This window comes from Petromyzon marinus, chromosome 32 (assembly GCF_048934315.1).
Source record: "Petromyzon marinus isolate PM22_M1 ecotype Great Lakes invasive population chromosome 32, UKy_Petmar_22M1.pri1.0, whole genome shotgun sequence".
In the NCBI taxonomy this organism is placed as follows: Eukaryota; Metazoa; Chordata; class Hyperoartia; order Petromyzontiformes; family Petromyzontidae; genus Petromyzon; species Petromyzon marinus.
Genome location: NC_133698.1, coordinates 6,160,939 through 6,178,355, shown reverse-complemented (window position 1 = coordinate 6,178,355; position 17,417 = coordinate 6,160,939). Strand labels below are relative to the sequence as shown.

Genomic DNA, 17,417 nt, shown 5'->3' with positions numbered 1-17,417 from the left:
ACTCGATTTTGAAAAAAGAATCTAGCAAGTGCTGCCATTTTACTGCCTGTAGGCTCTATATCGCTGGAAGGGATCTCAGAGGTAGCTCTGTGACGTCCACTTCTGTGGGCCGTTCTCCGACACGAAGGGTGTCTCCGCTCTGCGAGAGATCCGAATGGATGCCCCCGTCACGCGACGACGTGACGCCGACGGCACAGTCAGGACAACGTTTGGGTTCAATGGCACGACAGAAATGGATGAGGAAAAAGAATGAATGCTTGCGCAGATGTATGGCGGCCGCACAGTGATGTGGATGAGGATTGGCTTTCGAGTTGCATTGAACTGTCAGCTTGGTGGAGCCTAAATTGAATGCTGCCTAGAAATAGGATAATGCATATGCGAGCTAAGCTTTGCAGTCCTTCTAAAAGAAGTCACATTTTCTGATAAAATCCATTGAGTTTTTAAATGTCTTGACTAAGGACCTTTTTTTAAAAAGTTGTCGTTGCTTTGGGAACACCGGCTATGGCACGCATACATTGAAATGGCATGCGTAGAATAATCTATTTAGATATAGGTTTATCAAATATGTTTCGTCTTGTGGGTTCTTTATATGTAAACTCTCTCAAACGAAATGCTTAATAAAGATCGTGTTCTCCAGATTATAAGAATCTCCCAGAAAGTTGCAGTCCTTGCGCCTGGTGTCCCAAAACTGTCACCGTCTCATGATCCTGCGGTGCAACAATCCATCAAGCGTCCGCGTGCGAGCTGAATCCACCGCTCCATCTCCACTGTGAACGTCCTATCGGACGCATCCCGTCACCTTTTGCTACCACTTTTTCACTCCTCTTCACCATAGGTCATCGACCTTTCTCACGATGTGGCCTTCCCAAGCCCATTTTGATAAAAATGTGTGTGTTTTTTAATGATATCATTAACATACATAGCTTCCATGTTTCTGATCCCTTGTCTTAAGCAAAGTATATTTGCACTGATTAAAACATTAATTTTGAGGCACAGTGGTACGTTGCTTTGCGTTTCCCGAAAGCACTCCAACCTGATCTTCGTTCCTTATTTTTTATGACACATCCCTAAGGGTAAATGCGCTGGTGCTGAATCATAATCACGACAAGGATTATTTGTTTGTGATTTAGCGCCCTTTATCATGGGGCGTCTCAGAGCGCATTGCAAACAGAAAGCCACTTACGTCACATCTCTTCTCAAACGTTTGAGAGGGTACGCCCCCCCCCCCCCCAATAGCAACTTTCCCTGTGGCCGCATGTTGAGCCAGCACCAGGCCTGCAAACGGGAACTCGTCTGCCAGTAGGGGGCAATGACTGCTACGTGTCATCCCAATTGAGTAATTTCCACGGACTCGTAACTTAGGAAACGTGGCAGAATTGGACCGTGGTGCCTGCACACGATGGCCTACATCGATTCAAACAACACGGAATATGTAGCGTCTACTTTGAAGCAGGCAGTGCATTTTTTTACGGGTAATACTCCTGCAGTGATATCCAGGGCGGCCTGTCGGATTCGAAACGCGAAACCAACCACGAGCGACGAATGCGCTGCCGCGGGGGCTGTGTCATCTCCGACCTCCATCTTGACCTCCACAGGCTACAGTGTGAGCGACGCTTGACCTCCATCTTGACCTCCACAGGGTACAGTGTGAGCGACGCTTGACCTCCATCTTGACCCCCACAGGGTACAGTGTGAGCGACGCTTGACCTCCGTCTTGACCTCCACAGGCTACAGTGTGAGCGACGCTTGACCTGCGTCTTGACCTCCACAGGCTACAGTGTGAGCGACGCTTGACCTGCGTCTTGACCTGCGTCTTGACCCCCTCACAGGCTACAAGACGGTGCTCAAGTGTCTCTCGGGTAAATTCTGCAGCCGAGAGCTGGTGGGCATCATGGGGCCATCGGGCGCGGGAAAATCGTCGCTCATGAACATCCTGGCCGGATATCGGTGAGTGGCCTCCTCGCATCAAACGAAGTCCCGCCCTTGGGTACGCGCGCCCGTTTCTGACGCAGCGCGAGGCTGTCGCTGTGGCAGCGCCACAGCGACAGCCTCGGTCAGTTATGGGGTTTAAATGACCGTGCTGTCACCCTGCTGGCCATTGCGGGTTGGTGAAGGGCGGTGCCTGTTTACTGGTTTAGATGTCACCTGCAACTGATGTTGGCTGGGATGGGGGAATTGATTTCAGGTTATCGGGCTCATAGCGCAGTACGCTAACTGCTGTTTTCCACCGCGCCCCGCCTTGAGTAATGATCACTTGAGCAATCTACTATTGAGACAAAACTATCTTTAATTAATTGATTGATCTCCTAATAGCTTCAAGGCGTGAATATTGCAATACTTTGTTGATCTAGGCTGCGGCCTGCCAAAGTAAACAAGAATCGTCTTGTTAATGCATTGACAGAATGCTGCTTGGGAGCACACACACGCACCGCTTTATCGTGCTACTCCTCCGATGGAGAAACTACATTGGCTCCCGGGTCTCGGCGTGCATTGCTTTGAAGACGGTCGTTGTCTTTCCCGCGTTGTGAATTGTTTGTTGTGACGATCGCGGTGAAGGTGAAGCAATGTGTGCTCCGGGGGTTTAGTTGGCACCCTGCGCTATGAACCCAGCAACCTGGATTCACGATTAACATCTGTGGCGAGCGATGTCTGAACCGGGTGCTAACTAAGATGAAATATTTTTTTATTTATTCTTTTACGAGGGAAGGCCCACTGAGCTATGTAGGTCTTTTTCAGAAGCGACCTGGCCGCAAATGATGCATCAACGGGGAGTGGCTTATCGCGTGGAAATTTATAGCGGCCAAATACTCTAAACGCGTGTCGATTCTGAATGTGGAGGGAAAAACCGGAGGACCCGGAGAAAAATCCACACATCCATGGGAAGAACATGCGAACTCCAAATATACAGGCGTCAGGGTTAGGATTGAACCCACGACCTCCTGTATATCAGACGAGGTAGTTAACATTTCGCCAATGCGGCTCCCTATTATCGTCGAAATGGCTTGGGTGAGGCCTTCATCCAGCATTGGATTGATTAATGGCTATACATAATTATTGTTGCTATTATTGATGGCGGTGGTGGTGTAGCAGGCTCGACCGACCCCAATCGACGCCGTCTGCAATCTGCAGCCCACGATGAGCTGATGCTGTACCCCCCCCCCCCCCTGCTCAAAGCTTGTGGAGCGATACGGCCGGCGTAGTTTTGTGGTTCTCCGGCCCGAAGACCTGGAACCAGTTACTTCTGAGATGATGTTCGGGATCCATGCTTGAGTCTGAGCCAGTTTTGTATCGGAATTAAAAGCAGTGGTGTTCCAGAGATCTTACCACGGTGCGACCAGGCGCGGCGCATTTGTGATGGACTGCGAGAACGCGAGTGCTCACGCTTCCCTGGTCATGGCCGAGAGAGAACCAAGTGCTGTTGCTGCTGTGTGCGGTGCAGGAAGACGGGGATGAAGGGACAGATCCTGGTGAATGGGAATCCACGCGACCCGCGCACCTTCAGGAAGATGTCCTGCTACATCATGCAGGACGATGTCCTCCTGCCACACCTCACAGTGCAGGAGGCCATGATGGTGAGTGGCGTTTAGTCTCCCTCGGTGTGCGAGATTCGCGCCTTCCTTCCTTCGGCATTTGACAGTGCCGCATGGCAATCGTACCGCGAATCTTGTAGGCACAGGGTGATGCTGTTGCTGCGGTGTAACGGTTCAACACACTGTGACATGCTATCCACATCTTCTTTGGTTCTTTCGGTAAAGTCACGTGAAGGGACGAGACTGTCTGGAGGACAGCGCTGTTCTCCAGACAGTCTCGTCCCTTCACCTGATGAAGGCCGCTTGTGTTGTGGCCGAAACGTCGTGAGAATATTATTGTGTTATTTTATTTTATCAATGTATTATTTTATTCTCATTCTACGTGACTTTACCGAAAGAACCAAAGAAGATGAATCCTTGCAGTCACGAAAGCTTTAAATCGAAATGCTATCCGCAGTTCGGCAGTTTTGTATTCGATCACCCAGCGTGGCATTAGAAAAAATGGAGCAAGTTTCTTAACTCTGTGCCCCCCCCCCACCGCCCCCCCCCCCCCCCCCCCGGTCTCTCTGGACGCAGAAATCTAAACGGGTTGACCACAATTTAGTCGACCAACGGGTCGCACGTGGCATTGTAAAGTGTGGGTACTCCCACCCTTTGACGGGCTGGCCAGCCTGGAAGAGTAGGCCAAGACACCTTCTGGAGGGGGCTGTCTCAAGCTTCTTCTAGTGGAGGCCCCTCTACCGCCTATCAACTTGGAGGGTGTCGCTTCGTGTGCCGACATCAGTCGAGGAAAAGCTGTCGCTTGGCATTAATTTCAGGCTTAGCGGGCCCAGCGGAGGCATTCGGCAATTGCATTAATTAATCTTGTTCGGTGATTTCGAGCCACAAATTGGGTTGCAACCTGTCCTGGTTTCCCCAGGGTGCCCTCTTTCTCAGGTAGCTCTTCAGGTTTTTTATAGTCCTGGTTTTTGTAAAAATGTTATTGATACATCACTCTAGACAATACCTTTACGTGTAGTTCTCCCCTCTTCTTGGTATTTAGAGATTATTTTTCCTGTAATCATAAGTAGTGGTAACCTTGTTCACACTGCTGGGATCAGACCCATGTTCTTGAGATGGCATCTGATGGAAATTCCACTGCTTGTTCAATCCATCTACTTTATTTGTACCATAGTGAAGCTAGCATTGTAAAAAATATATAAGAAATATATACATGAAATAAAATGATTATCGGATGGATGGAAAATCTTCAATGCCAGTGTGGGGCTTCCAAATAACCCGTTTACCTTTTGCCTTCGCTGCAACCTGCTCCTGTGCTGCTTCTATTTCCATCGACAAAAGCCGACAAATAACGTTAGCCCGTAACCCCATCCTGGATCAATACGCCGCCGGTAACCCAAAAGCGGTCGCGACTGCACGCATCCGGCAACAAAGCGTCAAAGCGGCAAAGCCGTGTGACCGCCTCGTTAGTTGCGTTGCAATAATCATCATTAGGGGTGTTCGCACCACAGAGCGATCGCACTTACACCGTGACGTTTGCGAACGACGCCGTTGTGACGTTTGCGGAGACCGCTGTGGCGTTGGGGGGTTTGCACGTTCAGCATCCGGTGAGGGGAAAAGGCTCCGGTTACCGATTTTTCCAGTCAAGGTGGTAGGAATCTTAAGAGTGAGGTTCTTGTTCCATTATTGCTTCATTGCCACCCAGTGTTAACATGGGGGAAGACGGTTGATAATTAGGTTGTTGATGGCACTATTTTTTATTGTAACAATGACGATAAAAAAATATATATTATATATAACAGGGTAAAGGTGCAGCCCTGTAATTGCCAGCTCATGCCATTGCTGGCGGAAGGGCCTCCATTGGAGAGAGCCCTAGAGAGGCCCTCTAGAGTCTGTTTACATTTTAACCACTCGCAGAAATTCCTTTCATTAGTATGATCATTGGCCCTGGTCGATCCCCTGCTGGATGAAAGCCTCCCCAAGTCACTTGCCATCTCTCACGATCTTGCGAATTAACATTCGCCTCCAGCACAGGAGGCTATTTTCATAGTTCCATCTCCTTGGCGGGCACGCCCTCTCGGACACATTCTGCCCTCGTTGAGTGTAAATCCTGAAACGGAATGCATGCTCTCACGATCTGCGCTGCCTTACCGATTTCCTTAGCCAACGGCTAATTCTCATCTCTTCATCGCAGGTCTCCGCAAATCTGAAATTGCAAGAGAAATTGGACGAGAAGAAGAGGCTGGTGAGTTCAGTTTGGATGAAACTGCTAGTGTGTGTCGCGTGATTTTAATTATTATTATATTTGTGTGTGTATATATATTTTTTTCCAGTACGTTGTATCACCCGTCTCGTGTTCGTTACCGGTGCGTACCCCACCACCCCGTACGTCAGTGCTTTATTTTTCTTTAAATGGAATACTTTTGCCAATAACGTCTGGTAATCTGGCAGCATTTGGCTCACAAACACGACTCTGCTGCTGAGACCCATCATCTTACAAACAAATCCAGAGTTTGCTTGCTTGCTTGCTTTAACAATCACAGCTTGATAATGTTGGTCTGGGAATTCGGTAGGCTGCTGGACGAAGGAACTTTTTTTTAAATTGTGTGTTTCCAGCAGAGGCGGTTCCAGAGACAATTCCTTCGTAATTAGGTCATCGTAATAATGTCAGCAACGTAAAGCTTATTTAGTCGTACCTTTTGCAACTAGCTGTTCCCCCCCCCCCTCCAAGGTGCTGAACAATCGAATAAAAATAAAGTACAAAGATTGTAACATCTTGTGAAGAAGCAATTAGTGCGGGGCAGGCCCACGGGGTGGGGGGGGGGGAGTTAGAGGAGGAGGAGGGGGGGGTGGGAGTGGGGGGGGGCCTTCCGAGCTGCAGCGCGACCCCAGCCTGGCTGTTGGAACTTGACCCTGAGAGAAGGCCGATGCTTGCGTTGTGACTCTTCTCCGCACAAGCGCGGCGCGGCGCGCCCGCCGGGTCTGTTGCGTTGCGCGGTCGGTCGCCTGCGCTCCTCCGCTATTCGTTCGCCAGACCTCGCCGCTCGTTTGCACACACACATAGCGCGTGCCGCATGTAAAAAAAAAAACCAACGATACCTTCGCTGATGTCGTCAAGGAGCGTAAACCATGACACGAAACTCCGGTGGTCCTCGCAGCAGCGGCTTTTGGCTGACCGTCGGACAAGGACGGCGGTCACCGCATCGCGCGCTTTCAGACGCGCTCCTGCGGCCGTTTGAAACGCTCTTCCGATATTAGGAAGCCACTGGAGCTATGCACTTTAAAATCTAGATTGAAAACTCATTTCTTTACAACTGCTTTTTGTGTTTAGTTTGTTGTCCTTCCCCCCCCCCACCCCCCCCGCACGTCCGATGAGCGCGGTTGGCTACGTACGGTGCGAAAGAGGTTCAACGCACACACGTACGCGGTGAAGCCACACCCAAAGGCGGCGCAGCATCTCACGATCCTGCGGCGTAGCAATCCACCCAACGTCTGCGCACGCACGGATTTGATTGCTCCGTCTCCCCCGCTGGACGTGCTCACGATCGCGATCAATTCATCGACTGCCGCTCTGTTTTCATTTTTTTTTCGTGACCGTTTGCCATTGTCCCTCCTAGTGGTGGCTTCCGATGGGCTTCAGCATTACCAAAGCACCGATGCATGTTTACTGCATGCGGTTTTGTTTATGGAGGCAATGAACGTGAGCACAATATTACGCCTGCAAGCCCGTCATATTCAGCTGTGGCCTGCTTGCCAAGGCTTTGACGGTACAAAAAAATATATATTCACCTCTAAAAATGTGTGAAAGAGACACAGACCGCATGTCAAGAATAATGCCGTACCATTATAGGAGTGCTGTTACAGCGACTGTAGAAATTCCCAGAATGCACGGCTGTTTGTTTCCAAACCATGTTCCCAATCACAGGCGGGTATCAGCACAGCATTACAGAGTGTGCTGTTCTCTGTAAGCCTGGTTAACCGCTTTCTGATACAATATTTACTGTATTCTCCGCAGTGTAACATGTTCCGGAAATCAAGGTGCAGCCCAAACTTGTGCCCAGTGTCAATAGAGTATGCAAAATCTGGTCACACACACACCAGATTCTCAGACGCGCACCCCGAAATTATTTTTAAATACAGGGGAAAAAGCACGTTTCATAATCTGGAGAAGGGTACAGTGCAACTCGGCAGTATGAGGTTCCTTGTCTTGGAAACCATTTGACCTCCCGCTGCCCACTTGAGGAAGAAGGGTGGGCTTCGTAGGCAGCGTCTCCTCATTTGTTTTCTTTCACCTCCAATTCATCGCGATGGTGCCGTCGGCGTCGTGTCTATCGGCGTTAAGAGCCATGTTCGGGTCGCCCTCGAAGGAGAGTGCGGCCCTGTGCGGTAGAGAAGGGCCCACGGAAGCGGATGTCACAGAACTACCTCTGAGAAATCCCTTCAAATCGGTGACGCAATATCCTCGGCGTTATTTCGAGTAATTCGGCTGCTTTAAATGTCCACGTGACAAGCCATTTCGTTGAGCTATCATTTCTGATGACCAGGTGGCTTCTGAAAAAGAGCTATGTAGCTCAGTGGGCCTTTCCTGGTAAAATAAAAAAATATCAATAGTTACATAGCTTCGTCCCAGGTGACTGCCTGAATTCAAACCCAGGATCTAAGCAGTGCCAGCTTGGCACTATAGCTGGCCACCTCGTTGTAAGAGGTAAGAGTTTCGCGACCAATATTATCCATAATAGAGGGGGTTTTTTTAGGTTGGATTGCGTAAATATAAATTCGTCGTTAAACTCACCACCATCCGACACAGCTAATTAGTGTTTTGCCACAATTTTGGCTGTTGCCTGATGAGGCTGGTTTGTAATTACCGGCGAAACGTCGTACTCGAATTGTAAATGTTGTGGATTTACTCTCCAACACACCGGTGTGCTGAACTCGTAACTAATTGGCACGTTTTGTTTACGTGACAAACCTTACTAATTCGCTGTCGGATGATGGCGGGTTTAACGACACTTACGCGATCTAACCCTAAAAAAAACTCATTATGAAGGCGAATAAGTGAATCTGTGCGAGTTTTGTAAATATCTCGGATCCAAACGTGAAGGGTGCTCACCATCTGTGGTCTTACTTCGTATGCATCGTGCACCGCTTTTTCGCTCTGTAGGCTCCGATAGAGGAGGGGCAGTCCCCTCCGACAACAACAACAACAACGGAGGGTGGAGGAGTGATGCTTACAACAACGGGCAGAGTGCCGGCTGGCTAATAATACACGGCGAGTTGGCACAGTTGCGAGCACTGTTACTGGATCAGCCGGTCATCTCGGCCTGTTATCCCATTACACCCGGGTCTATCCCGTGATCACCTGCCAGCGAGCCTGCGACACTTCACATGGCCTCAAAGCCGCACCTGGCCTGGCGCAGTCGCTGTGGCGATGGTCACCTGTCGCTGAGCGGCGGATGGCGGCGGCGGCGGTTGTTGCTGCTTGCGCTTGGGGGCCCAGTGTCTGTGTGCGGGACCTGTCTCCGCCCTCCCATTTGGGCCTCCGCTGCTTCGTAAGTAACGGGTGATGCTCGTTGCCCTCGTAGTTAACGGTTTGCTCAGAATGTGACTCGGCACCAGGGCGCTGTCGAAGGGGTCAAGTTGGAGAGGAAACCGCCGAAATTGTCTGAATCTGGTTTGATGAGGGCCTACCTCGGTGCTAATAATTACACAATCTAATTCTGCTGTTAATCGTCTTGCACACATTGCTTCATGTAAAGCTGTACTGCTGTAAATACTGTATTAACAACAATGCTTAGCCCAAGGGGTGCGTCTACTTGCGAATTGGTTTGAAAGCAAGTGCTGCTCAGATGGCGCCTTTTATTATTTTCTACAATTACACACGGGCATACTTAACCGAATGTGGAAGTATTTACCCACTTTGTATTTTTTCTGCCGATTTTCCGAGATTCAGCACCGGCCACGACAATCCCCCCCCTCCCATGCTAGGGAGTGGGATGGACCGTGGCAACCGCAGGACCGCGAGTGAGGGATGATGACAACTTGGGAAGGCCTTCATCCAGCAGTGGACAGAACACTGCTGATAATGATGATTGTCTGGCAGCGAGTCCAGCGGTGCGCCTGATGGGACATTAAGGAGTTTGTTGTCAATGTAACGCCACGCTTGTAAATAACAACACTCAAAGGTGTGTTCGTAAACAGCAGGAAGGCACGACTCCCATCATGCTTTGTGTGCATGTCATGTTACCACCACATTCGTACGGTTGGCTTCGTACGGCGCGAAATAAGTTGAATATAGATACATTCATTGTAAGTACAATGCTCACATTTTTGTCTGAACCGCCAATGCAAAAGAGTTGTTACATGCAATGTGGTGGTCACGTGACATGCTGGGAGCCGTGCCTTGTTGCTGTTTGTGAGTAGGGGCGCACCTTCCAGCCTGCACGGATTCTCCTGTTGCGATGGGTTCTCTCATCGTTTCACAGAACGTGTTGGGTCTGACGCTTAAGCCTGTGTTGCCCTTTTTGGCGTGGGATCCGATGCACACGGCACGCTTGTGCCCCGTGTTGCGTTATGATGGCGGAGCGAGTCAGAACGGTACAAGACGGATGATTCGCATTACCAGCGTGTTCCATTTCCTTGCATCCCAAGCTGACGATGTGGAATGTGATGAATGGAGCAGTTCGTTCGAGTGACCTGCCCTGGCGCCCGCTGTGGTGCTCAGAGTTCCTGGGTAATTAGAGCGCTTGGATGCGAGTGCCAGGATAGTTGTCTAAGACTGCAGCGCGCTCCCCCTCTACACACGGAGCCCAAATTATATATACACAGTCGTAGCAAGCTCTTAGGCGATGGGGGAGTGACGTGATTGCGATAGCTGCTGATGATAATGATGACAGTGAGAGTCGAGCAGTGGCAGAGTGATTAGTGCACTGCAGTCCTGCACTGTGAACCCGGCGAGTCAAGTTCGATTCCCGGCCCACGGCTAGCATCATCAGTGGCGAGGTGACACCTGAACCGACCCTGACTGCCCCCTTTTACCAAATTGCGTTGACCAGTTTGGCGAATTACAGTCAAACAACCCCCAATACTCACACGGTATGGAAACGCATTCATCCGGCAGTGGATTGGCAAGGGTTTTAGGTTATTGCTAGTATTCCGCTTGAGGTCGTAACGATTTGCCCCTATGAATCAAGTTATCCTTCCGCTTCAGGATTGCTGTTCCGTTCAATAATTTTTTTTTATATTACATCGTGTTGAATCTAGCGGCCTCCAGTGGCTGTGGGGATTCTGTGAAGCCCATTTGCTATAGTAACCACACCAAAAGTTGAGATCCTATGGCAGGAATTCGATGTGGGCACCGTGGAGCATACGGACTCGATATTAACTGACGAGTTGATGCATCATTGCACGCACACCGCTGCTAATCAGCAGTGGGTGAGTATCTCACAAGCTGGCATTGTCACGAGACAATGAGAATCCCCCCCCTCCCCGTCTCCATCAAGTGGCAAAAAAAAACCCACCCCAGATTAATTTTTAAAAGGCCACAGGTTTTGTATTTTCAAGGTTATTTGCTCAAACGACCTGTCACACTCGCACCTGCCCATCGTTGGTGGCCGTTCATCACGTGGTTGTTTCCCATGCTGGCCTGCACCATTAAATACTTAACATTTAGGGAAATTAAAGTTGAGTGTGATTTCCTGCATCCCTGGGTCAGTGGTGGAAATTCCACATTCCTGTGGTCGAGGGTGCGAGTCTCTCCAGGGGACGACTGCCTTGGCGACGCAACGTTTCCGTTGCGTTTCAGCGCCCCCAATGTATTTTTTTTGGTTTATTTCACGGACCGAGCCGACGCGTAGCGCCGATTTGCATAAATCAATCTTACGGCTTTGAACCGCGTCTTTTAAGTCGGCGGGGACGCGCGGGGTTCGTGCATTGCCCTGCGCTATTACCCCAGTCCCGTTAACAGGGAAATGTCACCTTGGAAATAAACTAAAAAAAAAGGGAGGAGCGCTGTGGAATTATGGCCTGGCAATGGCAGCTGCTCGCTGCGACTTACGTAACGCCCAGCAGCAGCGGCAGTGAGCTTGGGGGTAGGCTCCCAGCTCCCAAGGTGGCTCGGGACGTCCCTTCGGAATCGTTGCAGTCGAGGCCAGGCGTCGCTAGAGGTCTGCGGCACTCTCAGATGCCTCGTGTTGCATTGATCGCGATGTCGCACCTGTGGTCACGGTGGTCACGGTGGTGGTGGTGTTGATTTGCGCGTGCTGTTTACCTGGCCGTTTCTCCTCCTTTGAACAAAAAATATTGAACAGTACGTATTCCTAGAATGAGCATCTTGCCCCACTCTGTTTAGCGATCAAGTCAACGTGTCTTTGGTTTCCGTCTATTCCACAGAATTGTTTTATCGGCGCACGGGCTATTACGAAAACTCTGCAGTAAACTGCCATCAAGTTGAACACAATCCCGGAACCAGATGTGGGTAGGCAACCATTCCTGCCTCCTGCACGCTTAATTTAATTTATATAGCGTCCTGATGAAAGCGCTGAACAAAGAATTTAATACTTGTACAGCAAAAAATGGCGTGCGATGAGATGAGGTTGATTAGAAAAGGATGTCGTAGCACGCGATGTGAATATATGACGATAAACGATGATGGGAGTGACAATGAGTGGTGAATGATGAGCGACTGTGATGATGAATGGGTAAGGGAACTGGGCAAGAGGGGATTGAGTAAATGATGGGGAAGGGAGGGGAAAAGGGAGTTTTGGGGGTGGCGGGGCAGGTGGGAAAACGCGAGGGAAAAATAAGCGAGTTTTAAGGGCACGACGAAAAATTGACAGCGAGGCTGATTGCTTGACATGTAGGGGACAGTTTGTTCCAGTGCGAGGGGGGGGGGGCAAGGAGCGACAAAAGAACAGAATCGTGATTGGGCACAGGGAGGGAGGGGGAACAGAAACCACTTGGGGGTGATATTGTGAACGGGGAGGGCGAGGAAGGAGCGTGGAGTGAAATGAGAGACGCGAGGTACGTTGAGGCGAGACCGCGAAAAAGATTTTCTGTCCTCCACCGGGTCAAATCCAAGCAGGTCACGAACCCTTCGTGTAACATGTTCACTTTCCTATTTCCGCTCTTGCTGCACACTGCCCAATGTCTCTCTAAAAGGAATACCGGTGAAAATAACACGCGAGTAAGACTGTTTTTCGAACGGTGCTTTCTTACTAATGTACTTTTTCGAAGGAATATCTAGTGGGTGCATTTCGATAATTCCGAATTCACCCAAGTGCTATGTTATTTCAATAATAGTCATAATTTACGGGCCATTGTGAAGCTAGGTGAGTGAAGGCTTCTTCACATGGAATCAGTCATGTGTTTGACCATACATCACCACGTGGGTCTCAGTGCGGACTGATAAACGAGTGAGGCTCACATCGCACGCCACTGATATTAGCCACGGCCTGAACTTGGGTTGTGGGGCTCATAGTGCAGTACAACAGTGCACTCACCACCGTTCCACTGCTTCACCCCAGGAGTGGCATTAAGTAGCTGCAATTTAATGAACAAAAATTATCCGTGGAAAATACACAGGATTCATATCAATTATGGAGAGCCTCCTAATTGTAATTCCATGATGCCAAATGACATTGATAAACATTTGGTTAATTGCTGCAAAAAAATCAAAGCCAAAGTGCGCCAGATCGACTGCCCTTTGTGTTTTATGTTCCGCATTTAGCAGCACATTTAAAAAAAAATACGTACAGTCACCGGCATTGACAGACGTATACGTCACGGCATCATCGATTTTTCTCGAGAAATGTATTTATTTATTTTGCGAACTGGCACCGGGTACTGAAGGGATCTTTACAATGCTCCAGGGAAACGAGTAATTCGGTTTGTGCACGGTATTGCTTTTTTGTTTGCATTGAACGGAGGGGCCACCATAGTTTATTTGAAGCACTCTTGCCAATAACATCTGATAATCCAGCGGCGATTGTTTAACAAGCCCTGACTGGTGGGACCCAGAAGGTGGAAACAAGTCCAGAGCTTGCTTTAAACAAATGCTTCTTGATAACATTCGTCTGGAAAGCCGAAAGACCGATGGATTAAACCAGGGGTCGGCAAGCGACATAAGAAGGGTCATTTTTTTTATTCAATTGAACAACTCGATTTCAAGAGCCCCCAATGCATGTCAATACGAGGCAGTGGTGGGTCCTTAATAAATGAACTGTCACGAAGTGGCCCTTAAAGACGACCTGCGTACGGCTCCGGAGCCGCAAGTCGTCAACACCTGGACTAGACAATTGTTGTGTTCATATGGAGACGGATGGAAAGGAATTCTGTGTATATATATCTGTAGGCAAATGATGGGGCCGGAAGATGAACATTCCATTGTGTGGCACACATTTTGTGGCGTGTGAATTCTGGGAACCATGGATTGCCTTGTGGGTACGGTCAAGGAATAACAATGGAGGGTGAGAGGCTGCGACTGTTTATTTTCACAATTGTCTCGTGCAAGGTACTACTGGGCCCTCTGTTCAAAATGAGCTGGATGTTCGATACATTTGGCGCGAATGGTCAAATCCACGATGGGAAAAATACACGGCATACAAGGGGGTGCTGTGGCCTGCACCACACCTAGGCGCCTCTCAGTCTCCGCGATGTCGATGTTTACACACCGCGCCCAGGTACTCATTTAAGGCCAAGTCAACGTATGGGGAGGCTCAGGAGCAAGTTCAAAGATCACTCTCCGCTGATGTGCACCACCGGGAATCGAATCCGGCTCCCGCCCGGGTCGTAGTACAGTGGCTAATTACAGAACCACCTGAAACAGACGTGTACACATTTGTACATACACCCATGAATACTTGCGTACATACACGCATTCAAGTCCTGTCACCTGGTGAACTACACAAAGGACTTTTCTTGACAGGATCATCATGAACTAAGTCGAGTATCAATGAGGCGCATCGTCCATGGCAATAAGTGCAGCTTCGCTTAAGTCCTTATTTTCTTGTGTATTGCAAGTGGAAGGACGTGTGACTTCTAAAGTGGAGAGAAGCACATTGGGCAAGTTGTGCAGTGTTTGAGTTCAAAAACAAAGGCAAAGACATCCCCCATGTAGCCTTAACAGACTGTTGGGGCAAGTGCTATTAGTGAGCACCTATGAAGGCCGGCACGGCACACCACGCCCAGCCGCCTTTGTCCCCCCAGTGGCGATGTTTACACACGACAACAGGTTCTTATTTGAGGCCGAGTCGACCTAGGGGAGGCCCGGGACCGATTCAGATAATCGTCACCGGTGATGGCCGTGAGCGGGAATCGAACTCGAGTCGCCGTGTTCGTTGCGCTAACCGCTGCACCACCGCTCCCCACACGCACCCTGCCCATTGCAACTTGTGGTGCGTGCCAATGCAGGGCCCTTTCAAGTTCAGATAAAGTTAACAAATCTCTAAAATTGGCATCAGTTCATTCAGTTATCTACCGGAGACATCCTTTTAAACGGTGGTATCCCAATGGGGGTGTCCACAAATAGCTACTGTGTTTGAGCAGACATGCATATTTAAAATTCCTCCTCATGAGTGTACAGTTTTCTCTCGTTGTTTGCGAGGGATACGTTCCGGAGATGCTCGTGAATAGCACATTTCTTGGATAATGATATTGGGCCCCCGAAAATGTTTTTTTATGAATTGCCTTGAATAGATACTTAAATAACTTATCAAATACATGAACATTATCTTAATAACTCATCTCTGTATCTTATCACTTTCTCTCTCATCACTTTATCGCATCATGTTATCTCTCATCACTTTATCTGATCACTTTCTCTCCGTCGATGCAGTCATGTAGAGTTCCAGATGCGATTCACAGATAGCAAGTTCGTGAATAACGAGAGAAGAAGACTGCACAGGCACTCCTCGCTTTACGCGCTTTTGTGGTACGCCATTTTGGAATAACGCGCAGCTTTTTATTAAGACCTTTAATTGACATAGGCGAGGCAATTTTCGGAATAACGTCAACTGCAATCCCACGTGGACCAAGCCTGGCAGCGCGACCCAACGGCGTTGGCAGCAGCCATCGCGCTGCGATGGCGACGCACGTGCTACACCAGCCAGCGTCGGCACCAGCGTGGCTCTTCCCTTTGTCTCCACAACGGAACTCCGGCGAGGTTACACGGAGCCACTAAAGATTTATAAAATGGGTGCTGAGAGAAATTAGAAAGGCAACAGGTTGTGAAGGTATAATTAAGAACGCAGGTGGCCGGGGGAGTCTTAACATCCGGAGAGGAAGGGGCACAGGTGGTGAAAGGGATCATTAATGAGAGGGTACATCTTCTTGGTTCTTTCGGTAAAGTAACGTAGAAGGGAAATAACAAAAGAATAAAAATAAAACAGAATGACTTTATATAAAACATAGTAAAATTTTATAGCAAACAAAATAAAATAATTATTACTTTATTTTTTTATTTCCCTTCTACGTTACTTTACCGAAAGAACCAAGAAGAATAATCCCTGCAGTCACGAAAGCTTTAAATCGAAATTTAATGAGAGGGTACTGTAGCAAGATAAGATTGAAGGACCAAGAGGGGGAGAAATGAAATGGGAGCGTCGTTGGCAATACGACGATTGATATAGGCTAGGATAATAATTATGTCTGCGAGTGTGAGTGAAATCCCCTAACCCCCTCCTTTATCAGTATTTCTTATGGGAAAATTGCTTTCTTACAGTAACGAATCTAACGCATACGTCAAGTAGTGCCTGTATGCACTCCTGTACAATGTGAATATGTACATATTACATTAAATAATATACCAAGAATAATAATAATAATGTCCAGCCAATTTGTCAATCCAGTGCTGGATAGCGGTTGCTTGACCATACTTCACCATTCTGGGCGGGGGGGGGGGTGGTTCCATTACCAGTTTGAATGTCACTCATCACCCATGTTGCCCACAGCTAGAGTTTAACTTCGGCTGATTCGGTTCGTAACGCACGGTTTTGGCGAGTAACTTTTAAATATACCCGACGATTGTTGTTAATGCCATGGCCTTGATTCCAGTTCAGGTACTGTAATGTTGTCAGTGCGCTTTTCTAATCTCTGATTCACATTGTACTTGTAGTTTCACAAACGGCAAACAGCACACGTGGTCGAATGGAACCAGATTATACTGTCATCAACTGCAGGTGCTCCTAGCTATGTCTGCATGTATGTTGAACTTTTTTCGCACCCTATATAGCCAACCGTGCTCATCAGAGGTGCAGCGGAAGGACCACAAACTAAACACGAAAAGCAGTTCGAAAGAAATTAGCATTTCAATCGAGATGATTTAAAAGGGCATAGCTCCCAGTAGATTTCTAATATCGGAAAGAAGAGCGTTCCAGATGGCCGCAGAGGGGCATCTGAAAGCGCGCGATCCAATGACCGTATTTGTGATGATCTACGGACAAAGGGAAATACAAAAGAGAATGCAAAGGGAGAGGGAAGAGAAAACACAACGTTTAGCCTTCTCTCATCATAAACTCGCCTTGCAGTGCGCTGCACACTATCCTCAAAGCTAAGAGAATGACTCGGAGGCACAGGAAACCACAGAGAGGCGGGGAAGGCAGCCAGCCGGTCAGCTGGTGCCGAATGCTGCCCTCCCCCAAGCTCTGCTGTCCTCTGTTATATGTCGGTGTTACATTGGCCAATTCAGGAGTGTTGACGTGCGGGAGGGAAACGGAACACCCCGGGATGATTCCGCACACGCGTGCGAGGGGGCATCTGTCAAATAGAGGTGGAACCGTCGGGAGTCTACGTTTGGTCTGTCGCGTTCTCCTGTCAAGCCGGGGCATGGCACCTCGATGCCCGCGAGAAGGGAGTTTCACAGCATTTGTGTGATCTACCAACCCTGTGTGTTCG

The 17,417-nt window shown here is 48.9% G+C and overlaps 1 protein-coding gene across 2 annotated transcripts in view; it reads left to right on the top strand.

The window, feature by feature from the left end:
• The window catches only part of ABCG4 (ATP binding cassette subfamily G member 4), a 71,204-nt gene that overhangs the window by 36,708 nt on the left and 17,079 nt on the right, over window positions 1-17,417 (top strand). For both annotated transcript variants that reach the window (XM_032964452.2, XM_032964453.2), the window contains exons 3-5: window positions 1,830-1,947; window positions 3,440-3,572; window positions 5,725-5,775. In XM_032964452.2, coding sequence (XP_032820343.2) covers window positions 1,830-1,947; window positions 3,440-3,572; window positions 5,725-5,775 — 302 coding nt within the window. The remainder of the gene's footprint in view (window positions 1-1,829; window positions 1,948-3,439; window positions 3,573-5,724; window positions 5,776-17,417) is intronic.